The sequence below is a fragment of the Boleophthalmus pectinirostris genome, unplaced genomic scaffold (genome assembly GCF_026225935.1).
Source record: "Boleophthalmus pectinirostris isolate CB_2022bp ecotype Guang Dong unplaced genomic scaffold, ASM2622593v1 HiC_scaffold_20, whole genome shotgun sequence".
Lineage (NCBI taxonomy): Eukaryota > Metazoa > Chordata > Actinopteri > Gobiiformes > Gobiidae > Boleophthalmus > Boleophthalmus pectinirostris.
Window position 1 is genome coordinate 11,686,209 of NW_026571153.1, and position 23,646 is coordinate 11,709,854.

Consider the following 23,646-nt stretch of genomic DNA (forward strand, 5'->3'; position numbering starts at 1 on the left):
TACAAAAGGAGCCAGCCTCACCTTTATGGAGGGGAGGTGCTGTGTGTGTCTGCAGGTTACTACCATGCTTGTTTTTAACTTTTGTACCTTTTGTTAATATTATTTTATTTTTCTTGTGGTTGTGGAGTAAATGCACTTTGGGTCAGCACAACTTTACTCTGTTCCTCTAAAGTTGCTATCCAGGCTGTTACACAACTACTGCATTTGTATAAAAATACTAGCTTATGTAAATGGTCATGGGAGGAAGTGATACAAAGGTTATCCAGTTTAAACCACTTCAGTATACTACAATGGCACAAATAATATATATGGTATCTATCACTAGTTTCATAATTCACTCCCAAAACTCCCGCTAACTAGCTCTTTACCAGCTCCTTTCTGCTTTGGTCTATGATTCCCTCATAAAAATACAATAAAATAAAGAGTGAACTATTGATTATTGTTAATTACTATTTATTACAAAAAATTACATACAGTTTACTGGCTTTATAAGGTGTCAACAAACAAGAAATAACATTGTCAATCTTCTTTTATATCCAAAACTTTTGTACAAAACTAAATTCACTCAAAGACAAAAACATACAAAAGTTTACTTCAATTGGTATAAAAACAGTGAACCTGTGAAAAATATAGGGCCTATACTATAACATAGTGAACCAAATAAATAAGGTGTATTTGAATAATTTGTCATTTTATTCTGCAAACATAAACTGAAACTTGCATACAAATTGCTTAGAAAGTCCATAAAAGTTGCTTAGAAAGTCCATAAAGTCCATGAAAAGTTATTTAGACCATCCAGCAACGACTGTAGCATTGTTGACATGACAAAAGATGTGCCTGTGCTCTTTGACACCTGCAGTAGAAACTGTTTCTGATGTTCATTCTTTGTCGGGATACAGTTAAAACCTTGACTAAGCTTCACCCCCTTTCAGCAACATCATTGACAACTTTCCAGGAATGCATAATTTTAGTAGCCTTCTGAAAGTCTGCATCATCAGCCCAGTCTGCTAGAGGGATTGTTAAAAATGTTTTTGGCAGATCAAGACATGATGGTGACAATCACTGATCTGCTTCACTTCATAATTGGCTTGAATATGAATCACTTTGGTGGAACCTCTGAACCTTCCTTGGGGGTAAGGCTCACATTCACCCAGTTTGAAAACCCCTGGTCTATATAATTCCCTCATAAAATACAATAAAATAATGAGTGAACTATTGATTATTGTTATAATTACTATTTATTACAAAAATGACATACAATTTACTGAAGGTGTCAACAAACAAGAAATAACATTGTCAATCTTCTCTTATATCCAAAAATATTGTACAAAACAAAATTCACTTGAAGTCAAAAATATACAAAAAAAAAAATACTTCAATCAGAAAAGCCCTGTACCTGTGATAGATAAATATATTTGAAACACAAAACTTCAAAATTTCTAGCTCTGACATGTTTTGATTGGTGTAAAGATAAAAGTAAATCAGGTCATAACTTTTTTCCTGTGGCTATTTCTGTTTTGAAGTAGTATTAGTTGACATTAAAGGCGATGACGTCTGGAGAGTTTTGACAGATGCAGTTGGTTCAGCTGTTGTTGTAATAGAGTTTTTCTTGTCTCGAGTTTGGGCCAATTTCCTAAACAAAACACAACATTTGATCAAACACATGTTGTACATGACTAAACATGACAAGCTTGGCCTGAAAATGACTCCAGAAAAGTGGTAGTAGTAGCAATAGTTGCAGTAGTAGTAGCAGTAGTAGCAGTAGTAGCAGTAGTAACAGTAGCAGTAGTAGTAGTAGTAGTAGTAGTAGTAAAAGTTTTTGTAGCACTAGTAGTTTTTGTGTAAGTATAGTGATTATATTTGTATATCTTTATTAAGCAGCAGCAGAGGTAAAAGTGACAGTATAGTATTAGTCATAGTATCATACAGTAGTGATGGTGGTACAAGTTTATAAAGATAAGTAACTTAGTAGCTCTAGTAAATTTATACATTTTAATGTTAAAATAAACAAAACTTAAAATAATCTTACTTCCTCAAATCCACAAGAAAATGAAAGAATTTTCCATTGGGATCAATACACACTTTTCTGTTGTCTTTGAGGGTCACTCTGCAAAATAGTACAATGACTGGCGTTATTAGGTATTTTTATTTTACATCTAGGCAACTTTCTTCAGAGTACTTACATGACTTCAGTTTTGGTGCAGAAAATGGTTGGGGCTGCCTTCTGATAGGATGAAATTAGGTTAAGTTTCACTGATGTGGCTGTTGCAGGACATCTGCAATGTCGTTCCAATGCTGAAATAAATAGGCATAATTTACTATTCTAAATAAAACAAAAAGTAAACTTGTAAAACATATTACTTGATACTTACGATTTGATGCACACATTGCAGCACACATGAGAAGAAAGACAAAGAGGATCTTCATCTTGCACTGTTGAGTGTCTTGTAAGTAGACTTCTGTGTGGTATGGCTGTCTTTTTCTCCACTTGTTGCTTGTAATGTCCCTGACAGTTCTGCCAGATTTCGAGGTAAAACAATTTCTCTGCTATACTTCACCATTCACTAAAGATCCCTCCTCCGAATATGGTTTTTCACTTCCTAATAGGGCTCCAGGAAAAGCTCAAGTCAGGATCTGCAGTGATTTCCTCATTTCTATTCTATTGTAGAATATAGAAACATTCAAAATCCCCTCGTGGGATTGCAGTGTAAAATATTAATGTTCAAATGCAAAGTAAACATTGTTTTGAGATTGGGTTACCAAAACTTTCTATAACACATTCCAACTTGTTGCTACTAACATTACTTTTCTAAATGATTAATCTGACTTTTTTTTTTTTTTTTTTAATTGCTTTAGTTATGGAAGCTTTTACTGCTCAAATATACATGCATTTTTACTCTGAGTTTCTCACAGACTGGACCTTTTAGATCTGGTTGCGTCACTTGCCTGTCTCCATGGAGATACATGCCATATTGTGAAAGGAGATCATGCAGGTGCCGTGTCCTTGGTCTTCAACGGGGCTTCTTTCTTTGGAGATGATCTTCAACCCAGCTGCTTCACTGTCAGCTACAAATCACCTCAGCATACGTTGCAGGTCATGGTTTGATCAGGACGGCATCATCTGCAAACACCAGAGATGAGATCCTGTGGTCCCCAAACCAGACCCTCAAACTGGACCCTCAAACCGGACTCCAGTTGGTCCCTGAGTGCATTTAGGAATTCTGTGCAACCGGGACAATAGACAACAGCAGCTTTGAGTATGAAGTCCAAGTGCTCCTTTTCTGAAATACAATAACACCTTGTCTTGCGAGATTGAAGAGAATAGTGATGCAGAACAGGTGCTCTATTACACGGCACTACATCGAAAACAATAAAAAGAGTTTAAGTGTCAATTAGCACAGCAAATCTGAAATAACTTATTTGAGATGCCCGCTTCCAGATAACTCTAGTGTAGTGTACTGTAGGCCTAGGGCAGTGCAGTCGATTATGGCCAATTTGGAATATAAAAGTAAACAAATGCAGACTAACGCTTTTATTTACCTACCTCATCTATGTTCACCAGAGAAAAAAACACTTCTTTTCAGGGACAGTGGTTTGAGCCCACCCAGGGACGATAAGCTGCGCTATAAAAAGTTTGTAAACTAAAAATAGTCTAAATCTGGCTAATTCTGGTACATTAATATACACTGTCCTTGTTAAATACACCGATTAAATAGCCAAAATATAGTGAAATTCTAGAATGGAGGCAACTGGAGGTAAAAGTGAAGTGACCACGATGCAATTTCAATGTAAAAGTTTAAAATATCATAAAATATGTATGTATATATATATGCGTTTTGGAAATCAGGCCCATGTCCACTTAGATAGATGTGTGGTATCAGAATATAATTAGAAACATTAACAAATACATTTGATCGTAGCTATTTAGCCTAATTATTTATATAATAGGTGGTTACTGTAGCATTCGCAATTATCTTTTAAGCCTGATAATTAATACAGAAATGACATATTCGTTTCTATTGTTTGTGAAAAGAGGAAAAAATCCAACTTGTTCATTGATCATGTTTAGTTTAAGTAGGACATCTAATGGACTTGGATGGTACTGCAACAAAACAAAACAAAAAAGTGTTCGTTGTCAATGTTTAGCAGCTGATTAGACCTGCCAACTTTAATGCTGTAATAATATGGTTCAACTGAGTTTGTTACACACTTATTTGTGTTCTCAGAGTCTCTGTGGCGCAATCGGTTAGCGCGTTCGGCTGTTAACCGAAAGGTTGGTGGTTCGAGCCCACCCAGGGACGAAATGTTTTCCTTTCTAACCAACATGAACTTCAGCCTTTAGCAAATGAATTAGATTTGAATTAGGCAGGTTAGGCCGCATTATTCTTCTCGTGCTCTGGTAATTCTACGTTGACACGACAGAACCAGCGAGTACATATTCACTATATTGTTGAAAGTATGAACCCATCCAAATAAGCAAAATCAGGTGTTCCAGTCACTTCCTACGTGGATAAAATCAAGCACCTCAACCTGCAGACTGGTTCTACAAACATTTGTGAAAGAATGGGTCTCTCTCAGGAGCTCAGTGAATTCCAGCGTGGTACTGTGATAGGATACCACCTGTGCAGCAAGTCCAGTCGTGAAATTTCCTCGCTCCTAAATATTCCACAGTGGTAATAGAACAACGTGGAAGCAACTGGGAACGAGAACAACTCAGCCACGAAGCTGTTATAGTTGCAAAGGGTGGACCCACATCATACTGTATATTTGCTGTAGCAGGACCAGAAGTGGAAGCTAAACTCCAATCGGGTAATTAATATTTGTTAATTTATTTTATTATTTTGATGATAGTTTGTATTAATGAGCATTTATTATAGAGACCCCCCTCTGGTTTTGGAAGTAAATTCTCCATTTAATGATTTTTTTCCCCCCATAGATTTTGAAAAAGTAAAATATTAAAACACCTTTCAGACTAACCAGATATGTGGTAACTAATATCCATGTCTTAGTTTAGGTTCATAAAGTTTCATAAACAGATATTAAATAAAAGCATTGTTCTCTACCACATGGCTGATTAATATTAGCCCTGAGCAAGTTTGATGCATGATGCTTATATCCATTTGTTGTCCTTATCATCAGGTAACACAGAAGACAATAACAAAACATTAGAAAAAAGACAATAGAGTATAGTAAGTATCTTAGAAGTAAATGTGTGGGGAGTGAATGGATAATGAATACAGTGTCTACATACTTTGAGATGCTTGTTAATGACCATATATAATTTTATGTGGACAACAGTTTTAACACAGCTATTATTAGTACTGTCAGATGGAGGCAAGAGCCAGAGATTCTTACTGATTACATTTTACTTTGGGATGAAAATATCCAAAAGATAAAGACCTCATTATGTTACAACAACAAATTACTAACATTTTAACTAACATTAACCCATCTGTGTTATTAAATAATATATAATAGAATGTTGTGATGTGAACTGAAACCCTGCATTTCCCACAGGCTTTGTAAAAGGAGAATTATTATTTATGGGAAACCCTAATTAAATACAGTTTTTTTTTTTTTGTATTCAGGAGATCAGCAGACTGTCGGGGCAGATCAGACGCCTCTATGGCTCAAACAAAAAGGCGTCTCAACCATTTCACCTGTTTCTGACAAACCTGAGAGAGGACAGCCGCCTGTACAGAGAGTGTGTCCGAATGAACGATGGTTTCCTCAACTACTCTGTGAATATATTATTATTTTTTATCATTGAGTAGATTTGTAGATACAGGTTATAAATAGAGGAGACTGAAACACACCCTTAAACCCTTAAGTAAACCCTTCAGCCCACTTCAGGTTTATTAAGATATTCTGTATATTTTGTCAGATGGACATAACAGAGGAAAGCTGTTTGGATCTTTTCCCACCAGAGACAATTGTTTACCTCACACCAGATGCTGAACAAGGTGAAGTACAAATATGAAAAGTACTTGTAGCCAGCAGAGGGAGCTATAACCTTAGCAATAAATAATTCTCACATTTCTTATTCTCTGTGTTTTCATCATCTCTCTCATATTCAGACTGGTCAGTTCAGTAAAGGTGCACTGTGTAACTTTTCTGGCTATGTTGTGCACCTCGTTACATTTGTAGTTACACAGTATGGTGTTAAACTTATCTTCTCCATGGACAAGTATCTCACAATATGAATGCAAGTTTTCCAAGGTGGATATGTTTAATGTCATACTATGGAACATTCCAGGGAAAGCAATAATATCTCCATGGACACAAGCAGAGGGCAAATCCCCACCAGAAAAGTGACATAGTGCATCTTTAACTTAATTTATAGAAATTCTTAGTTCTGTAGCCTTACAGTGTGTGGACCCTGACAAAGTTTATGTTCTTGGTGGACTTGTGGATGAAAGCATTCAAAAGGTACAGTTTTACTTTAGCTCCTGCCGGTATTTTTTAAATTTTATTATTTAATTTTTTTTCAAAATGTAATGAATAATGTAATGAATAATCTTTAAATAATGTAACAAATGTGATGTGTTTATATAGAAGTTGAGCTTGGGCAGGGCCAGTGAGTTGAGTGTTCTCACAGCCAGACTCCCAATAGACGAATACATGATCAAGAAAAACAACTCAAAAAACTTTCACTCTAAAATACTGGCTATTAACCAGAGTGAGTAGTACTGACCTACAGTGTAACATTTACACGCTGTTTATTGTTCTAATCTATTTTGTATTCTGTTTTCTCCAGTTTTCGACATCTTATTGACTTTCTGTGACACTGGCAGCTGGACAGAGGCCTTCAGATTGTGGTTTCCTTTAGGGAAGGGGTACACCGTTGATCCAGATATTACAAAATCTCAAAGTTAGTGTGAGATTATATCCTCTCTTTCACATTTAATTGATTGATTGGTGCGCTCTGTAACTTGAACTTGACAATGTTATTGTATTTGCAAAATTGCGTTGTAAAAGATGTAATCAGGCAAAATTACAAGTCAGATCTGTCGTTAAACCCTATGCCTATTAAAATAATAATTATTATTGTGTAATGCAAAGACATGTATTTTCTTCTCACAACTCAAATGAACCCAAACTGTGTATAAGCAATTGTTATTTTATACATAATTGTATTTATTTTTTACAGTATTCTCTGATCTATGTTATAATGTTGTTTCCTCATCAAAAACATTGCTGGAGTTGTGTTTTCTTTCATTCACACATGTTTAACTCAAAAATATTTAGGCTGAGCTTCTCTCAAACAGAAAATACACTGTTCCACCATGTGATGTCATCTGGTGATACAGGAAGTTTTTAAACTTCTCACACCTTCACTAGAATCATGAGGATAATTTCAGCTCAGGAATTGCCAGTCTCTACTAAACTAAAGGTAAAAGCTAAACTGTTACCCTGAAAACTACCACTACATGATATCACAAGCATTCTGAGCTTTGGAAGTGTATACAGACTAATAATAAGGATTACTCATATCCTTTGTTTCAAGTATTGAATTCACTAAATTGTATATTGAATTGTCAGCATAACAGATAGAAACAGAAAACAGAACCGTAACAAACAAAAAAAAAACTTTCATACTTCCTCAAGATTTGGAATGGATGGAAGCTTTTCAGAGAAAATATTTCTCACTACGTCATATTATAACCACAAACCAGATTCTCTACCTCATTCATATTAAGATATTTATTTGGTTAATTCTTAGAAATTGGCGTCAATGTGCGCCATCAGTCCATCTGACCACCATCATCACTCACACACACTCTACTTTCTTACCAGGCAATGTGGGTCTTGCCTAAGGACACAGCAACAGTTTTTGCCACTGGTGTCACCCTGGTTTTCCCAGCAGTCTCCCAACCTAGTCCTAACCAGGCCTGGGCTTGATTAGCTTCTGAGGTCTGGCGGGATCAGGCTTTGACATGCATTTAATTTTCTGTATTTATTATCATGCAAATAGCCAAACATATTTTCAAAGTAAGAGTCACAAACCCGACTCTGGCTTGCAGGGACTCCCCCAGTTTCCAGGGAACGGGGTTTTAAATTCCCATAGAATCGTGCAGGTGATGTGTCACTTCCTGAAAGTTACATAATGTTATCATATATAGACAGTGTTGTGCAAGTTCACACTTTTCATGAACTAGTTCAAAGTTCAGTTCACACTTGTTCAAAGTGAATAGTTCACGTTCATAGTTCACAATTTTAATTTTGAACTAGTTCAAAGTTCAGTTCATTTTATATTTAGATGAGATCTGTAAATGAAAGGCTGCATTTATTTTTCAAACTGACTTCTAGTTTACAACAACTTTACAAGATACACTGTTGGACAAGTGACTTTAAAACTGTAATGTGTTATTTATGACTTGTTACTGTCATTTCAAAGTCATTTGTTACATTACAATATTACTGTATTTAAAATGTAAAACATTACACGACTATTGCAGCACTTTTAATTTACTCTCACCAAAATAACTGTTAAGATGCTGAACTTTTGCACCGTATATGGACTGAACCAGGACTGAACCAGACTAAACCAGGACTAAACCAGGTCTAAACCAGGACTAAACCAGAACTGAACCAGGTCTAAACCAGGTCTAAACCAGGACTAAACCAGAACTGAACCAGGTCTAAACCAGGACTAAACCAGGTCTAAACCAGGTCTAAACCAGGACTAAACCAGAACTGAACCAGGTCTAAACCAGGACTAAACCAGGTCTATACCAGAACTGAACCAGGACTAAACCAGGACTGAACCAGGTCTAAACCAGGACTAAACCAGGTCTAAACCAGAACTGAACCAGGACTAAACCAGAACTGAACCAGGTCTAAACCAGGACTAAACCAGGTCTAAACCAGGTCTAAACCAGAACTGAACCAGGAATAAACCAGAACTGTGAACCAGGACTAACCAGGACTAAACCAGAACAGAACCAGGACTGAACCAGGTCTAAATCAGGAATAAACCAAGACTAAACCAGAACTGAACCAGGACTAAACCAGGACTAATCCTGGACTAGAACTTGGAATCTAGGACCCTGAGAGAACCCCCGAGTGCGATCGGGCGTCAGCTGCGTTTAGTTCGGTGGAGCGCGGACTTCTGCGTCGGTCCTTTCGCTCAGGATCACGGTCTACACGAGCGCACCTCCGGCCTTTCACCGCTGCTGATATCGCGGGCGGTGATTTTAGCAAATTTGTATGAAGAAAAACGAAAAAGCCACCATTTCAATCCAGGTTAAAAAAGCATTGTGACGCGCGTTACTGACATATGTACCAAGTAAAATAATACGCGCGCGGAGCAGCACGTCCTGTGCGTGTAGATTTCAGAAAATAGGATCCATCCTATTTTTTGACGCTCTACACGTAGGCGCGTATCCCCGTCAAAATCCACAGAGAGCATGTATCTATTGTTGTATTTGTGCATTTACCATCAGCACATTGTGCTCCCTGGGCAGTTGTGTATCATGTGAAAGAGCCCAGATCCACATAGACTCTTAATTTGTGCAAGTTTGACTTCTCATTGAGAGACACAAGAGCCCGTACGTTCCGTTAAAGCTGCCGGTGGAGTCGCCTTCGCGTTGACACGCGGCTGTGGTTTCGTGAGGTGAAGTGCGAGCAGATCGTCACTCGTCAGGTGAAAACAAATTCCGACGTTTAACTGAAGCCCAACAGTGACGTACGTCGTTCATCACACATAATTTGAACAAATTCACGTTCAAGTTCTTGATTTACAAAAGTGTTGCGTTCAGTTCAAAGTTCACTGAAAAATGAACGTGTTCAATGAACGCGTTCTTTTGAACTCGTTCATGCACAACACTGTATATAGATAGATATAAATAATGATCTGTTTTAGCGCTTGTCTTATTTATCCTATACATTTCATTTTCAGTTAATAATGCTACAGATATTCAATAATAAAATTCACCTTTGACACTACACAAAGTCATGAATCAACCAGTTTATTAAAAGTCACAGACACCCAGTCTCTCAAAACAAGAGTACACAACAATCTACAAGAAAAGACAATATTTACAATACATACGATAAAGATTAAAGGTGCATTGTGGAACTTTTCTGTTGGAGGGTGCATCAAATGCTTTTCTCCATGGAGGTGTTATTGCTTTCTCTGGAATATTTCACAATATGGCATTAAACCTTTCTATCATCACGGAGACCAAACCAGACCAAGTTACAGCTCAGATCTTGAGCTATAAAACTACCTGTGATTGAATGTGTGAGGCAGAGCTGTTTAATGTCATACTGTGGAACATTCCAGGCAGAGTAGTTACATATCCAGAGGAACAAGCAGGTGACGGACGCCCAACCAAAAAGTTACAAAAAGTGTCAAAGTTTAATGTGAAAGTCCATCATGAAAGTATAAAGTACAGATTGTGGTCCCAAGAGTTGATTTCACGCTTGGGTTTTGGGGGATCCTTGCATCTGTTTTTCAAGCACAAATTTCACCAGTTTTTTGACCCAGGATGACTGTGGATTCAGACACACCTTCTCCCCATTGGCAAGTCCAGCACTACAGAAGACAAGATCACATTAAAATACAGGAACACGTGAGTAGAACATAATAGAGGCACAAATAGGTTGCGTTTACTTTCTTGAATTTGATTTGTTTATATGGAGAGGGTACAGGTCTTTATAAGTCTGTTGATAGATTCACTTTTCTACACGTTTTTGCAAGATATCCAAACGTACGATCTACAAACTTTATAATTTTTTAGGTAGTAGTGTGACATGAACATCAAGACAAATTAGACTTCAAGGGCTCATCTTAGGCTACTTTTTATCTATGTTATAATGTTGTTTCCTCATCAAAAACATACCTGGAGTTCTATTTTGTTTCATTCACACATGTTTCAAATTAAACAGAAAATGCACACCAAAGTGCAAATGCAAGGAGCAGTGAAATACAAGCGAAAAAATCCATAGCACATTCAGATGGCCGATGTCTAAAAGCTTTTTTTATTTTTAAATAATGTTTCAGCAAAAAAGCTTTCATCAGATCATTCATGCTGTGGTCCAAAACAAACCAAAAAAAGATCTGATGAAGGCTTTTATGCTGAAACATTATTTAAAAATAAAAAAAGCTTTTGGACATCGGCCATCTGAGTGTGCTATGCATTTTTTCAGTTTCATTCACACATGTTTAACACACAAAACCTGCATTGCTGAGTTCTTCTCTCAAACAGAAAACACTCTGTTCCATCCACTCTATTGTGATGTCACATGGTAATACAGGAAGTGCTCCACTGTGTTTTTGAACAGCATAGACTTTCACTAGAATCAGTGCATGATTTCAGCCCTCGAACTGACAGAACATTTTAAACTTTGTAGATGTAGACAGACTAATAATAAAGGGTTACTCAAACATGTGTGAATGAAACAAAACACAATTTCATGTATGTTTTTGACGGAAAACAACATTCTACCATGACTTAAAGCTCACAAGGGTCAACTTTGCATAAGATGGTACCTTTAACTAAGCATGAACAAAGACTTAATTGATAATGAACAAATAGTTAATCAAGAATATCCAGGCTTCATAATTCCGAAAACTTGTGTTAAGTATTACGTTATGTTTACTTTATGGGGTACATTGACCTCCCTACAAAGTGCAAATGTGCTATAATAAGAAGTAATCTCTGCATTTTTTAAGGTCATATTTCTTTATGTGCATGATTTGTTTCTCTAATTATTATATTATTATACTAATTCTAGACTTCTAATTACTCTAAGTCTATTCCTTGGTTTATTGGGATAGTACCTGTGGTAAATATTTATCATAGTTTTAGTTTAGTTTGTAAGTTTAGTTAGCAGTTATCAGTTTGTGGGAAAAAAGTTGAGTTGAAAAATATAGGAAGTTGCACAGAATACCTTGGAAATCACTGAAAATGCAAAAGAAAAAAACGTTTGACATTTTTAGACAGATTTTGGCCCTTGTTGCTAACATAGTTGCATAAATGAATATAAAGTTTTTGAAAAAAGTACCCAAGACTGTGGATAAGTGGTTTAAGCTGTGATATGCACTTTAAAATAACTCACATGACTTCAGTGTTGGGGCAGTGTGGTCCCTCTGGCACCAGTTTGATGCTCCTCAGACTGTGCGGGGGGATGATCCTGGACTCCACCTGCACACAGCGGCAGTGGCTGTTGTACTCCCTGTTTATCGGAGACATGCCTGTAAAACAAATCAATACAAAATGTTTAAATACCAGATAAGACATAAAAATGCTTTCTTCTCTTGATATATTGACTTTTATCTTGATTTTTTTTCATGTACTGTAGCTGTTATTATGTTTTAGTTTGGAGTCATGCATTCATTTGCATAAAATAGAAATTTGTGTACAAAGACAATACATGTTTAATTTAATGTTCCAAAAAGGATAAACTGCATGGTACCTGGTTATTTATATGTACATTACAATTTTCAACGCATGTGTGGCCATACTTATCATTTATTCATGTCATTTCTCATCAATTGTATCACTTGTGACATGTTCTTAAGAAAAGTGAACCTCTTGAAACTTCCTCTGTGCAGAAATAACATTTAAGGAAACTGGAGGAGGTGAAAGTTTTCAGAAAAAGCTATGTATTGCTACAGAGTTTTAAATCTGAAAGCTGTGGTGTTAGAGGTTCTCATTGTGTTTAAGCTGTGTGTGCTCTTTTATAAACCTATAGCTTTACATTAGCTTGCATTCACATCTCAGAATTTTTATGACCTCATAATTCCAGATGGAGGGCAGGGGCCTTTATAACTCTATGGGAGATTAAGATACTTTACTTTAATTATGATTCACAAATGTTGAGTTCTTTCAACTAGGCCCAATAAAGATAGTATTATGCAAAAATATTAACCTAAACCAGTTCAACAAGCAGTCTGACAGTTAAACAGCAAATCCCAACACAGAATTCTTATCTGCCCTCCTGCTCAGTTTTAAATTATATAGGCATTATTGTCGTCATATCATGTGAAACCAACCTATCTCATGCTTTCATTCATGCTCAGTGGCATGCAGTATATGCACTGGGTCGAGATTATGGGCACATCCAAACATGTGAGCCACGTAACACATTTAGACCTGATGGGGAGGAGTGAATAGCCTCAAATGGAAGCAAACACTGCATAGCTGTATTTTTGTTCTGAATATCAGTAGAACAATAGAGAAGGGTTTGCATTTATTTTCTGTGTATGATAGATAGTTTTAACTTGTTTTGGACCCTTAATTATTTTTTTACATAATGTAATAAGACAATAGCCAACAGCATATTCACAGTTATCAAGTTATTGTGAAATCAGAATAATCTCAGTTACAATATTGTGATTACCTTCTACCTTCTTGTGGAATTACCTTTTGTGTCCTTACTGTGAAATAACAGCAATTAGAAGCCAATACGTTGTTGGAAAATTGGTATCAGAGTGAAAATTGTAAACAAAAACAGAAAAAATATATATCTTTAAATTAAGGACAGCAGTATCAGTATTGAAGTATTGATATATACTGACTACAAATGTGGGTATCAATACTGTTATACAAATAATGATACTAATTGGTGTATGCAAATGTTAAGGCGAGACATTGACATATTAGGGACATTTCTTCCTTCTTTTGTGTCAAAACTCCTCTAGCAGCAGCATCTGTCCCAGGTGTTCTGATTGTACTTTAGACCCGCCCCCTCCCCCCAAAGTATTTGATCCATCTTACCAAAAATTTAGGTATCGCCCAACCCTACTTTGAATGGTATCCTCAAAATGTTGTCAATAAACTCACAAAAAAGCATTGTCAGTAAAATAGAAACTGTTGGTTTGAACGTTATGTAAACTTTAAAAAATACTGTCTGCTGTTGATTTGAAAAATGGCAAATAGCAATACCAACATTTCACAACCGTTTAGGACATTTTAAAAAGAGATCATTCTTCATATAATCCTTTTGTTTATATTGCCCACCTATACAGAAATACCCAAACAGATAAATGTTTTGTATCATTACTCACCATTAGCGAGGACAAAGAGGGTCCCAAGCATCACTGCAACGCACAGCTTCATTGTTCAGCCGATTCTTCCACTCAAAGTTAGTGACAATTCTATGGCTCAAAAACTGCTACTGTTCCATAAGGGTACACTGTGGGTATTTATACATGTACTGGGGGTCATGTGATGTTGATTTACTGTGGATTTGAGGAAAACATACTGTGATTGTGGTAGTGGGTGTGCGCTGGTTTCAGGTTGGTTCACATGTTCAGCAGCAGCAGCAGACAGTCATGGGACAGAGGGGCCTGCTGAGAAGTGACTAACCAGGGTCACAGCTAGAAAATTCATAACAAAACTGAATTAGGAAAATTGGTACTTTTCAATATTACTTAATTCAAAAAGAAAATGAAAGTATTTGAGGATATAATTGAAAAATAGTATGTCATGTTTGCACGCAACATGACAATATTGTGTGTTCACTCTTACATACACCACAGCAAAGCTGAACAAGGACTGGGCCATGGTAGATTTAGACAAACTTTATTGAGCTACAAGGGAAATCATTTGGACACAGTAGCTCACGATTTATTATACTAACAAAGAGCAAAACTATAACTGTGCCCAGTGTCTTACCAACGTTGTATGCAACTGTATGTGTGTCTAATTGATAAACTTCTATAGTCATGTTGACTGACATGTTGATATTTTAAGTAGGTATTTATACACTATAATTAAACTTTTGTCTCTTCAGGGGTTCCATTTATCTTGACAAAAATTTTGCAGCTGGTTGTCCATATAGATAGTATTTTCTTTTGTTTTCTCTGGCCTCTCTAGCAAGAGCAGCATTATTTTTTGTTCACTTAAGAACACATTTGTTCCTCTGAGCATTTTTCTTGTTTGTGCAGCCCTATTTTGTGCTTTCTTTTAGCAAATTGTATTATTAGGTTTTGCTTGCTTATTTCCTTGTACAAGCTACACAAAATGCATTCTTGTGAGCTTTAAGCTATGTTATAATTATGTTACCTCATCAAAAGCATACCCAGTGTTTAGTTTTATTCACACATGTTTGAGTAACACTTTATTACTAATCTGTTTACATCTTCAAAACTCAAAATGCTCTGTTTCTCCTACTTTTCAAGTTCACAGCCACATTTTTTACATTGAATTCAATTGAGTTTCTAGTGAAGGTGTATGGAGTTTTAAAACACAGTGGAGCATATCCTGTATTGCATGACATCACAATGTGTAACAGAGTGTATATATATATAAATATAAATATAAATAATATATAAAGAATAACTATGCAGGAGTTCTGTGTTAAACATGTGTGAATGAAACAAAACACAACTCTAGGTCTGTTTTTGATGAGGAAACAACATTATAACATAGAGCAGAAAATAGCACAATATGGCTCCTTTAATGTATGATATTTAGTTTTAATTTGTTAGTTGCTATGGCAACAGTTTTAATTTTTCATCATTCTGAAACTCAAGGATACTTTTAAGATGTGGTGATAAATGGATGCTGTCTAGAGTAATTCCCCACGTAAAAGGCCCAAAACCACATGGCCAGAAGATAATCTCTATAACAGAAGTGAGAAGTATTGAGAGACTTGCACGGCACACTGAAAACAACTAAAACACGTAGCACTTCAACCTAACTTACTATTGGTTACAATGTCTGTCAATCAAACACCTGGCAGAACTAGTTTAGTTTATTTAGTTTATTTATTTAATGAGACAGGGACAGTGCACAATATACATTCACCATTCATAAACTATTTCAGCAAAGGAGCAGCAGTATCATGAATGATCTTAAACAGCAGACAAACATTTGCATACATCATCAGGTTTCCAAAACTTAAAATGCTGTGTTTATATATGACAAGTGGCTTAATAGCAACCTTTTCTTGCCATGGGGCTTGAGAGCGAATCGAAGATTTACCTTCTTTGTTCCTACCCTCACGTATGGCCATGAGCTCTGGGTAATGACCAAAAGGACGCGATCGATGATACAAGAGGTCGAAATGAGTTTCCTCTGCAGGGTAGCTGGGCGCTCCCTTAGAGATAGGGTGAGGAGCTCAGTCACTCGGAGGAGGAAACTCAGCTCGGAGTAGAGCCGCTCTGGCATCTGTTCCGGATGCCTCCTGGGCGCCTCCCTCAGAAGCTGTTCTGGGCATGTCCCACCGTAAGGAGGGTCTCTCGTCTCTCTGCTGGCCTGCAACACCTTGGGGTCCTCCCGGAGGAGCTGGAGGACGTGTCTGGGGTGAAGGAAGTCTAGAAGTCCTTGCTTAGACCACTGCCCCCGCAACCCGGCCCCAAATAAGCAGAAGAGAATGGATGGATGGGTCTTCAGAGCGCTTTTATATAATGATTCGAGAGGCCTCAGAGTTGATTTACAAGCTTGTGACCAACGTGTTATGCTGTAAAGAAAGTGTGGCATTATCATTGCATTTCGATAGGCACCTGAGTCTTCAGTAGTCAGGGAGTTTCTGATGTATCTGAAATTTGCCATGTTGAATTTTATAGTTCATTAACTTTTTAATGTGCTTTTTAAAACATAATTTGGTTCCAGAGTAATTCCTAGATATTTTAACTCATCAGCATTATTAATCTTCTGCCCTTCAATCAGAATTTCAGGATAGTTTTCTGTTTTGTGATGATTTGTAACTAGATAATGACAATGATAGTAATAAAACCAGATAATGCCCTTTGTCATTATGAGTTATTATTATGAGTTACTATGAGTGCATTTCCTCTGAATTTAATCTTGGTATGACTGTTAGTAGCCCACATACAGTTTTTCCCAGCTATCTCTAGTCACCTTTGTTTGCCCTTATGCAGAATTAACCCATCAGCAGTTTTGAGTTGTGTAAGCAGTTTTTTCTTTAGCCCCAAAGTTATTACTGTTGATGAAGTTTCTGTACTTTTTTATTTGACCCAGAACATAAGACAACTCAGCTACTGTAGCACACTGTACCTCCCTGCATACAAGTCATAAACAACGAAATCTTGTGACTTAAATGAGAGGTTTTTCTGGCAGATTGATTTAAATAGATTGGGTTTGAATAGGTCACAATGCACAAAGCACATGATTATACTATGAATAATATAACTTTTTGTTTTGTTTTTGTGGTCCAAAGCACAAGAAGTCACCTACAGTGGCTTAAGTCATGTTATATCCTTATGATGCTGGGGGTTTAGTATTATTTTTGAGGTACAATTAAGTACACACATTGCAGCTGCTTTGTTTGTATAAACATACTAGCTTATATAATGACTTGTGTTTTTAAGGAACTGAAAAATTACACAGGAAGTTCAAACCAGGGCAGTATACTTTGATGGCACAAATAATATATACGGTATGTATCACTATTTTCATAATTCACTCCCAAAAGTCCAGCTAATTAGCTCCTTTAACAGCTCCTTTCTGTTTTGGTCTATATAATTCCCTCATAAAAAAAAAAAAAAGTGAACTACTGATTATTGTTAATTATTATTTATTACAAAAAATTACATACAGTTTATTGAGTTTGTAAGATGTCAGCAAACAAGAAATAACTTTGTCAATCTTCTTTTATATCCAAAAATATTGTACAAAACAAAATTCACTTGAAGTCAAAGTCTTTTTCATTCACATGGTGATATAAAATGCAAACTTAGCTTGAATCTCTAATAAATATTATTACAAAAATATACTTATTGTTATTTGTATCGGTAGAAAAGCCCTGCGCCTGGGATTAAACAAATTTAAACACAAAACTGTATTCAAGATTTCTAGCGGTGACATGTTTGATTGCTGTAAAGGCAACAATAAATTGAGGTCTTTATTTCTTTTCCTGGGGCTATTTCTGTTTTGAAGTAGTATTAGTTGGCATTAAAGGCGATGACGTCTGGAGAGTTGTTGTTTTTGTAGTAGTATAGTGATTATATTTGTATATCTTTATCAAGCAGCAGCAGAGGTAGAAGTGACAGTAGATAGTAGTAGTCATAGTAATAGTGGTAGAAATAGTAATAGTAGTAGTAGTTGTAGTAGTAGTTGCTGTAGTAGTACTGGTGGTGGTAGTAGTAGTGATTATAATAGGAGTAGTAGTGATGGCAATAGTAGTAGTAGTAATAGTAGTAGTAGTGGTAGTGGTAGTAGTAGTAATAGTAATAGTAGTAGTAGTAGTAATAGTAGTAGTAGTGGTAGTGGTAGTAGTAGTAGTAGTAATAGTAGTAGTAGTAGTAGTAGTAGTGGTAGTGGTAGTGGTAGTAGTAGCAGTAGTAGCAGTAGTAAAAGTTTTTGTAGCACTAATAGTTTTTGTATAAGTATAGTGATTATATTTGTATATCTTTATCAAGCAGCAGCAGAGGTAAAAGTGACAGTAGATGGTCTTAGTCATAGTATCATACAGTAATGATGGTGGTACAAGTTCATAAAGATAAGTAACTTAGTAGCTCTAGTAAATTTATAAATTTTAATGTAATTATGTTAAAATAAACAAAACTTCAAATAATCTTACTTCCTCAAATCCACAAGAAAATGAAAGAATTTTCCATTGGGATCAATACACACTTCTCTCTTGTCTTTGAGGGTCACTCTGCAAAATAGAACAATGACTGGTGTTATTAGATATTTTTATTTTACATATAGGCAACTTTCTTCAGAGTACTTACATGACTTCAATTTTGTTGCAGAAAATGGTTGGGGCTGTCTTCCGATAGGACAATATTAGATTAAGTTTCACTGATTTGTCTGTTTTAGCACATCTGCAATGTAGTTTTAATGCTGAAATCAATGGGCATAATTTACAATTCAAAATAAAACAAAAAATAAACTTGTACAACATATTTGGTACTTACGTTGTGATGCACACATTGCAGCACACATGAGAAGAAAGACAAAGTGGATCTTCATCTTGCACTTCCTAATAGGGATCCAGGAAAAGCTCAAGTCAGGACCTGCAGTGATTGCCTCATTTCTATTGTGTCATATAGAATGCAGAAACATTCAAAGCTTCTCATGGGATTGCAGTGTAAAATATGAAGGTTTAAATGCAAAGTAAACATTGATTTCAGATTGGGTTACCAAAACTTTTTATAACACATTCCAACTTGTTGCTACTAACATTACTTTGCTAATTGATTAATCTGACAATTATTTTTAAATTGCTTTATTTATGGAAGTTTTCACTGCTCAAAAAATACCTTGAAAAACATGCATTTTTACCATGAGTCTTCCCCGAGGCCTCTTCCCAGTGGGCATCAGGAACACCTCCTCATGGACACATCCAAGAGGCTCCTCTCAGCGTGGAGGAGCAGCAGCTCTATTCTGAGTTCCTCCCCTGTGATTATAAATTAAGACATTTGCCTTTCATAGGGTGAGCCACATTTGTCCTGGTTGAGACTAAGGCCTTGGATTTGGAGCTGCTTTACAGTCAGCTGCAAATCACCTCAACACACATTGAAGGTCCTGGTTTGATCAGGACATAATCATTTGCAAACAACAGAGATGAGATCCAGTGGTCCCCAAACTGAACCCTCAAGCCGGACCCCAGTTGGTCCCTGACTGAATTCTGTGCAACCGGGACAGTAGACAACAGCAGCTTTGAGTATAAAGTTCAAGTGCTACTTTTCTGAAATACAAAACTGTAATATCTTGGGAGATTGGAGAGAATAATCTATAGTGTATTTTGTGCATGATATTTTTGAAGTACAATTAAGTGCACACATTGCAACTGCTTTGTTTGTATAAAAATAGCTTATAGCTTATATAAATGCTTGTGTTTTTGAGGAACTGAAAAGCTACTCAGGAAGTTTAAACCAATGCAGTATACTCTGAATGCACAAATAATATACACAGTATGTATCATTATTTTCACAATTCACTCCCAAAATTCCAGCTAACCAGCTCTTTACCAGCTCCTTTCTGTTTTGGTCTATATAATTCCCTCATAAAAATATAATAAAATAATGAGTGAACTATTAATTATTTTTAACTAGTTTTTATTACAAAACTTACATACAATTTACTGGCTTTATAAGGTGTCAACAAACAAGAAATAACATTGTCAATCTTCTTTTATATATGAAAATGTTGTAAACAAAATTCACTTCAAAAGTCAGAGTCTTTTTCATTCGTATAGTCAATATAAAATGCAAACTTAATTTAAATCTCTCATAAATATTATAAAAAAAAAATATATACTTCATTCAGTAGAAAATGACCTGTACCTTTGATTAAAAAAAAAAAAAAAATATATATATATATATATATATATATATATTTAAAATACAAAACTTAAAGATTTCTAGCTGTGGCATGTTTTGATTACTGCAAAGATAAAAGAAAATCAGGTCTTAACCATTTTTCCTGTGGCTATTTCTGTTTTGAAGTAGTATTAGTTCACATTAAAGGCGATGAGGTCTGGAGAGTTTTGCCAGATGCAGTTGAATATTCTGCTGGTGGTTCAGTTGTTGTTATTGCAGAGTTTTTCTTGGCTCGAGTCTGTGACAATTTCCTAAACAATCACAAAGTATTTGATGAGTCCTTGTGGTACATGACTAAACATGACTAAATAATAATTAGAGAGGATGACATGAAATTATTTCAGAAAGGTGCCAGTAGCAGTAATAGTTAATAGTAGTAGGAATAGCAGCAGCAGCAGCAGTAATAGTAGTAGTAGTAGTAGTAGTAGTAGTAGTGGTAGTAGGGTTAGTACTGTTAGTAGTGGTAATAGTAGTAGTAGTAGTAGTGGTAGTGGTAGTAGTAGTAGTAGTAGTAGTAGTAGTAGTAGTAGTAGTAGTAGTAGTAGTAGCAGCAGTAGCAGTAGTAGTGGTGGTGGTAGAAGTAGTAGTGATGATAGTAGTAGTAGTGGTGGCAGTGGTCGTAGTGTTAGTACTAGTTGTAGTAGTAGTACCGATGATGATAGTAGTAGTAGTAGTGGTAGTGGTAGTAGTAGCTGATGATAGTAGTAGAAATGGTAGTAGTAGTAGTAGTAGTAGTAGCAGTAGCGGTAGCGGTAGTGGTAGTAGTAGTAGTAGTAGTAGTAGTAGTAGTAGTAGTAGTAGTAGTAGTAGTAGTGGTGGTGGTAGTAGCAGTAGCAGTAGTAGCAGTAGTAGTAGTAGTAATAGTTTTTGTTGTAGCAGTAGTTTTTTGTAGTAGTAGTAGTAGGTTTTTTGTAGTAGTAGTGGTAGTTTTTGTATAAGTATAGTGATTATATTTGTATATTTTTATCAAGCAGCAGCAGAAGTAGAAGTAACAGTAGATAGTATTAGTCATAGTATCATACAGAAGTGATGGTGGTACAAGTTCATAAAGATAAGTAACTTAGTAGCTCTAGTAAATTTATACATTTTAATGTTAAAATAAACAAAACTTAAAATAATCTTACTTCCTCAAATCCTCAAGAAAATGAAAGAATTTTCCATTGGGATCAATACACACTTCTCTCTTGTCTTTGAGGGTCACTCTGCAAAATAGAACAATGACTGGTGTTATTAGGTATTTTTATTTTACATATAGGCAACTTTCCTCAGAGTACTTACATGACTTCAATTTTGTTGCAGAAAATGGTTGGATCTGTCTTCAGATAGGATGATATTAGGTTAAGTTTCACTGATTTGTCTGTTTTAGCACATCTGCAACGTGGTTTTAATGCTGAAATAAATGGGCATAATTTACAATTCAAAATAAAACAAAAAATAAACTTGTACAACATATTTGGTACTTACGTTGTGATGCACAAATTGCAGCACACATGAGAAGAAAGACAAAGTGGATCTTCATCTTGCACTGTTGAGTGTCTTGTAAGTAGACTTCTGTGTGGTATGGCTGTCTTCTTCTCCACTTGTTGCTTGTAATGTCCCTGACATCTCCAGCCTCATCTTTATACTCCAGCAGTTCTGCCAGATTTCCAAGTAAAACAATTCCTCTGCTACACTTCACCATTCACTAAATGTCTCTCCTCCGAATATAGTGTTTCACTTCCTAATAGGGATCCAGGAAAAGCTCAAGTCAGGACCTGCAGTGACTGCCTCATTTCTATTGTGTCATAGAATATAGAAACATTCAAAGCTCCTCATGGGATTGCAGTGTAAAATATGAAGGTTTAAATGCAAAGTAAACATTGATTTCAGATTGGGTTACCAAAACTTTTTATAACACATTCCAACTTGTTGCTACTAACATTACTTTGCTAATTGATTAATCTGACAATTATTTTTAAATTGCTTTATTTATGGAAGTTTTCACTGCTCAAAAAATACCTTGAAAAACATGCATTTTTACCATGAGTCTTCCCCGAGGCCTCTTCCCAGTGGGGCATCAGAAACACCTCCTCATGGACACATCCAAGAGGCTCCTCTCAGCGTGGAGGAGCAGCAGCTCTATTCTGAGTTCCTCCCCTGTGATTATAAATTAAGACATTTGCCTTTCATAGGGTGAGCCACATTTGTCCTGGTTGAGACTCAGTGTTGTGCATGAACGAGTTCAAAAGAACGCGTTCATTGAACACGTTCATTTTTCAGTGAACTTTGAACTGAACACAACACTTTTGTAAATTAAGAACTTGAACGTGAATTTGTTCAAATTATGTGTAATGAACGACGTACGTCACTGTTGGGGTTCAGTTAAACGTCGGAATGTGTTTTCACCTGACGAGTGACGATCTGCTCGCACTTCACCTCGCGAAACCACAGCCGCGTGTCAACGCGAAGGCGACTCCACCGGCAGCTTTAGCGGAACGTACGGGCTCTTGTGTCTCTCAATGGGAAGTCAATCAAACTTGACTGGGCGCGTTTAGCTGCTTGTACAGAACTGCCCAGGGAGCACAATGTGCTGATGGTAAATGCACAAATACAACAATAGATACATGCTCTCTGTGTATTTTGACGGAGATACGCGCCTACGCTCGTGTAGAGCGTCAAAAAATAGGATGGATCCTATTTTCTGAAATCTACACGCACAGGACGTGCTGCTCCGCGCACGTATTATTTTACTTGGTACAAATGTCAGTAACGCGCGTCACAATGCTTTTTTAACCTGGATTGAAATGGTGGGTTTTTCGTTTTTCTTCATACAAATTTACTAAAATCACCGCGATATCAGCAGCGGTGAAACGCCGGAGGTGCGCCCGCGTAGACCGTGATCCTGAGCGAAAGGACCGACGCAGAAGTCCGCGCTCCACCGAACTAAACGCAGCTGACGCCCGATCGCACTCGGGGTTCTCTCAGGGGCGGTCCTAGATTCCAAGTTCTAGTCCAGGATTAGTCCTGGTTTGGTCCTGGTTTAGTCTTGGTTTAGTCCTGGTTTAGTCCTGGTTCAGTTCTGGTTTAGTCCTGGTTCAGTCGTGGTTCAATCCTGGTTTAGACCTGGTTCAATTCTGGTTCAGTCCTGGTTTAGTCTTGGTTTATTCCTGGTTTAGACCTGGTTCAGTCCTGGTTCAGTCCTGGTTTAGACCTGGTTCAATTCTGGTTCAGTCCTGGTTTAGACTTGGTTTATTCCTGGTTTAGACCTGGTTCAGTCCTGGTTCAGTTCTGGTTTAGTCCTGGTTTAGTCCTGGTTTAGTCCTGGTTTAGACCTGGTTTAGTCCTGGTTCAGTTCTGGTATAGACCTGGTTTATTCCTGGTTTGGACCTGGTTCAGTTCTGGTTTAGTCCTGGTTTAGACCT

At 36.6% G+C, this 23,646-nt stretch overlaps 3 protein-coding genes and 1 non-coding gene across 9 annotated transcripts; 2 read left to right on the plus strand and 2 right to left on the minus strand.

Moving 5' to 3' along the window:
• Positions 1-513: 513 nt before the first annotated feature.
• On the minus strand, positions 514-21,934 carry LOC110170764 (growth-regulated alpha protein-like). 6 transcript variants are annotated; one of them, XM_055156147.1, is made up of 4 exons: positions 18,839-18,945; positions 18,653-18,764; positions 18,499-18,576; positions 514-1,633 (listed from the first exon to the last, which is right to left on the minus strand). In XM_055156147.1, the coding sequence occupies exons 1-4, from the start codon at positions 18,891-18,893 to the stop codon at positions 1,507-1,509; spliced, it is 372 nt and encodes a 123-aa protein (XP_055012122.1). In that variant the 5' UTR covers positions 18,894-18,945; the 3' UTR covers positions 514-1,506. The 6 variants fall into 6 exon arrangements, with proteins under 6 accessions (XP_055012122.1, XP_055012118.1, XP_055012119.1 ...); XM_055156143.1 differs by lacking the exon at positions 18,839-18,945 and adding an exon at positions 21,710-21,934 and having other exon boundaries at positions 515-1,633; XM_055156144.1 differs by lacking the exons at positions 18,499-18,576; positions 18,653-18,764; positions 18,839-18,945 and adding exons at positions 21,370-21,447; positions 21,524-21,630; positions 21,711-21,934 and having other exon boundaries at positions 518-1,633.
• Positions 4,228-4,301, plus strand: trnan-guu (transfer RNA asparagine (anticodon GUU)). The gene has a single exon. It is a non-coding gene; the product is annotated as a tRNA-Asn (tRNA).
• Positions 4,678-6,951, plus strand: LOC110170741 (tRNA methyltransferase 10 homolog B-like). The gene is made up of 6 exons (XM_055156148.1): positions 4,678-4,809; positions 5,589-5,741; positions 5,885-5,963; positions 6,362-6,429; positions 6,556-6,679; positions 6,758-6,951. Exons 2-6 carry the CDS (start codon positions 5,715-5,717, stop codon positions 6,874-6,876), a joined length of 417 nt encoding a protein of 138 aa, XP_055012123.1. The 5' UTR covers positions 4,678-4,809; positions 5,589-5,714; the 3' UTR covers positions 6,877-6,951.
• Positions 9,956-14,163, minus strand: LOC110170763 (interleukin-8-like). The gene is made up of 3 exons (XM_020936462.2): positions 14,018-14,163; positions 12,067-12,202; positions 9,956-10,540 (listed from the first exon to the last, which is right to left on the minus strand). Exons 1-3 carry the CDS (start codon positions 14,067-14,069, stop codon positions 10,423-10,425), a joined length of 306 nt encoding a protein of 101 aa, XP_020792121.1. The 5' UTR covers positions 14,070-14,163; the 3' UTR covers positions 9,956-10,422.
• Positions 21,935-23,646: the final 1,712 nt, after the last annotated feature.

Bases quoted from the DNA above. Each gene is read 5' to 3' on its own strand.
- LOC110170741 (XM_055156148.1), top strand. From the start codon at position 5,715: ATGAACGATGGTTTCCTCAACTACTCT. The intron at 5,742-5,884 runs GTGAATATATTA...ATATTTTGTCAG, and splicing joins ATGGTTTCCTCAACTACTCT to ATGGACATAACAGAGGAAAG. The intron at 6,430-6,555 runs GTACAGTTTTAC...GTGTTTATATAG, and splicing joins TGGATGAAAGCATTCAAAAG to AAGTTGAGCTTGGGCAGGGC.
- LOC110170763 (XM_020936462.2), bottom strand. From the start codon at position 14,069: ATGAAGCTGTGCGTTGCAGTGATGCTTGGGACCCTCTTTGTCCTCGCT. The intron at 12,203-14,017 runs GTGAGTAATGAT...TTTGTTTTACAG, and splicing joins CCTCTTTGTCCTCGCTAATG to GCATGTCTCCGATAAACAGG. The intron at 10,541-12,066 runs GTGAGTTATTTT...TGTCTTCTGTAG, and splicing joins TGCCCCAACACTGAAGTCAT to TGCTGGACTTGCCAATGGGG.
- LOC110170764 (XM_055156143.1), bottom strand. From the start codon at position 21,926: ATGGTGAAGTGTAGCAGAGGAATTGTTTTACTTGGAAATCTGGCAGAA. The intron at 18,765-21,709 runs GTAAGTACCAAA...CATTGATTTCAG, and splicing joins TGCAATTTGTGCATCACAAC to CATTAAAACTACATTGCAGA. The intron at 18,577-18,652 runs GTAAGTACTCTG...TCTATTTTGCAG, and splicing joins TGCAACAAAATTGAAGTCAT to AGTGACCCTCAAAGACAAGA.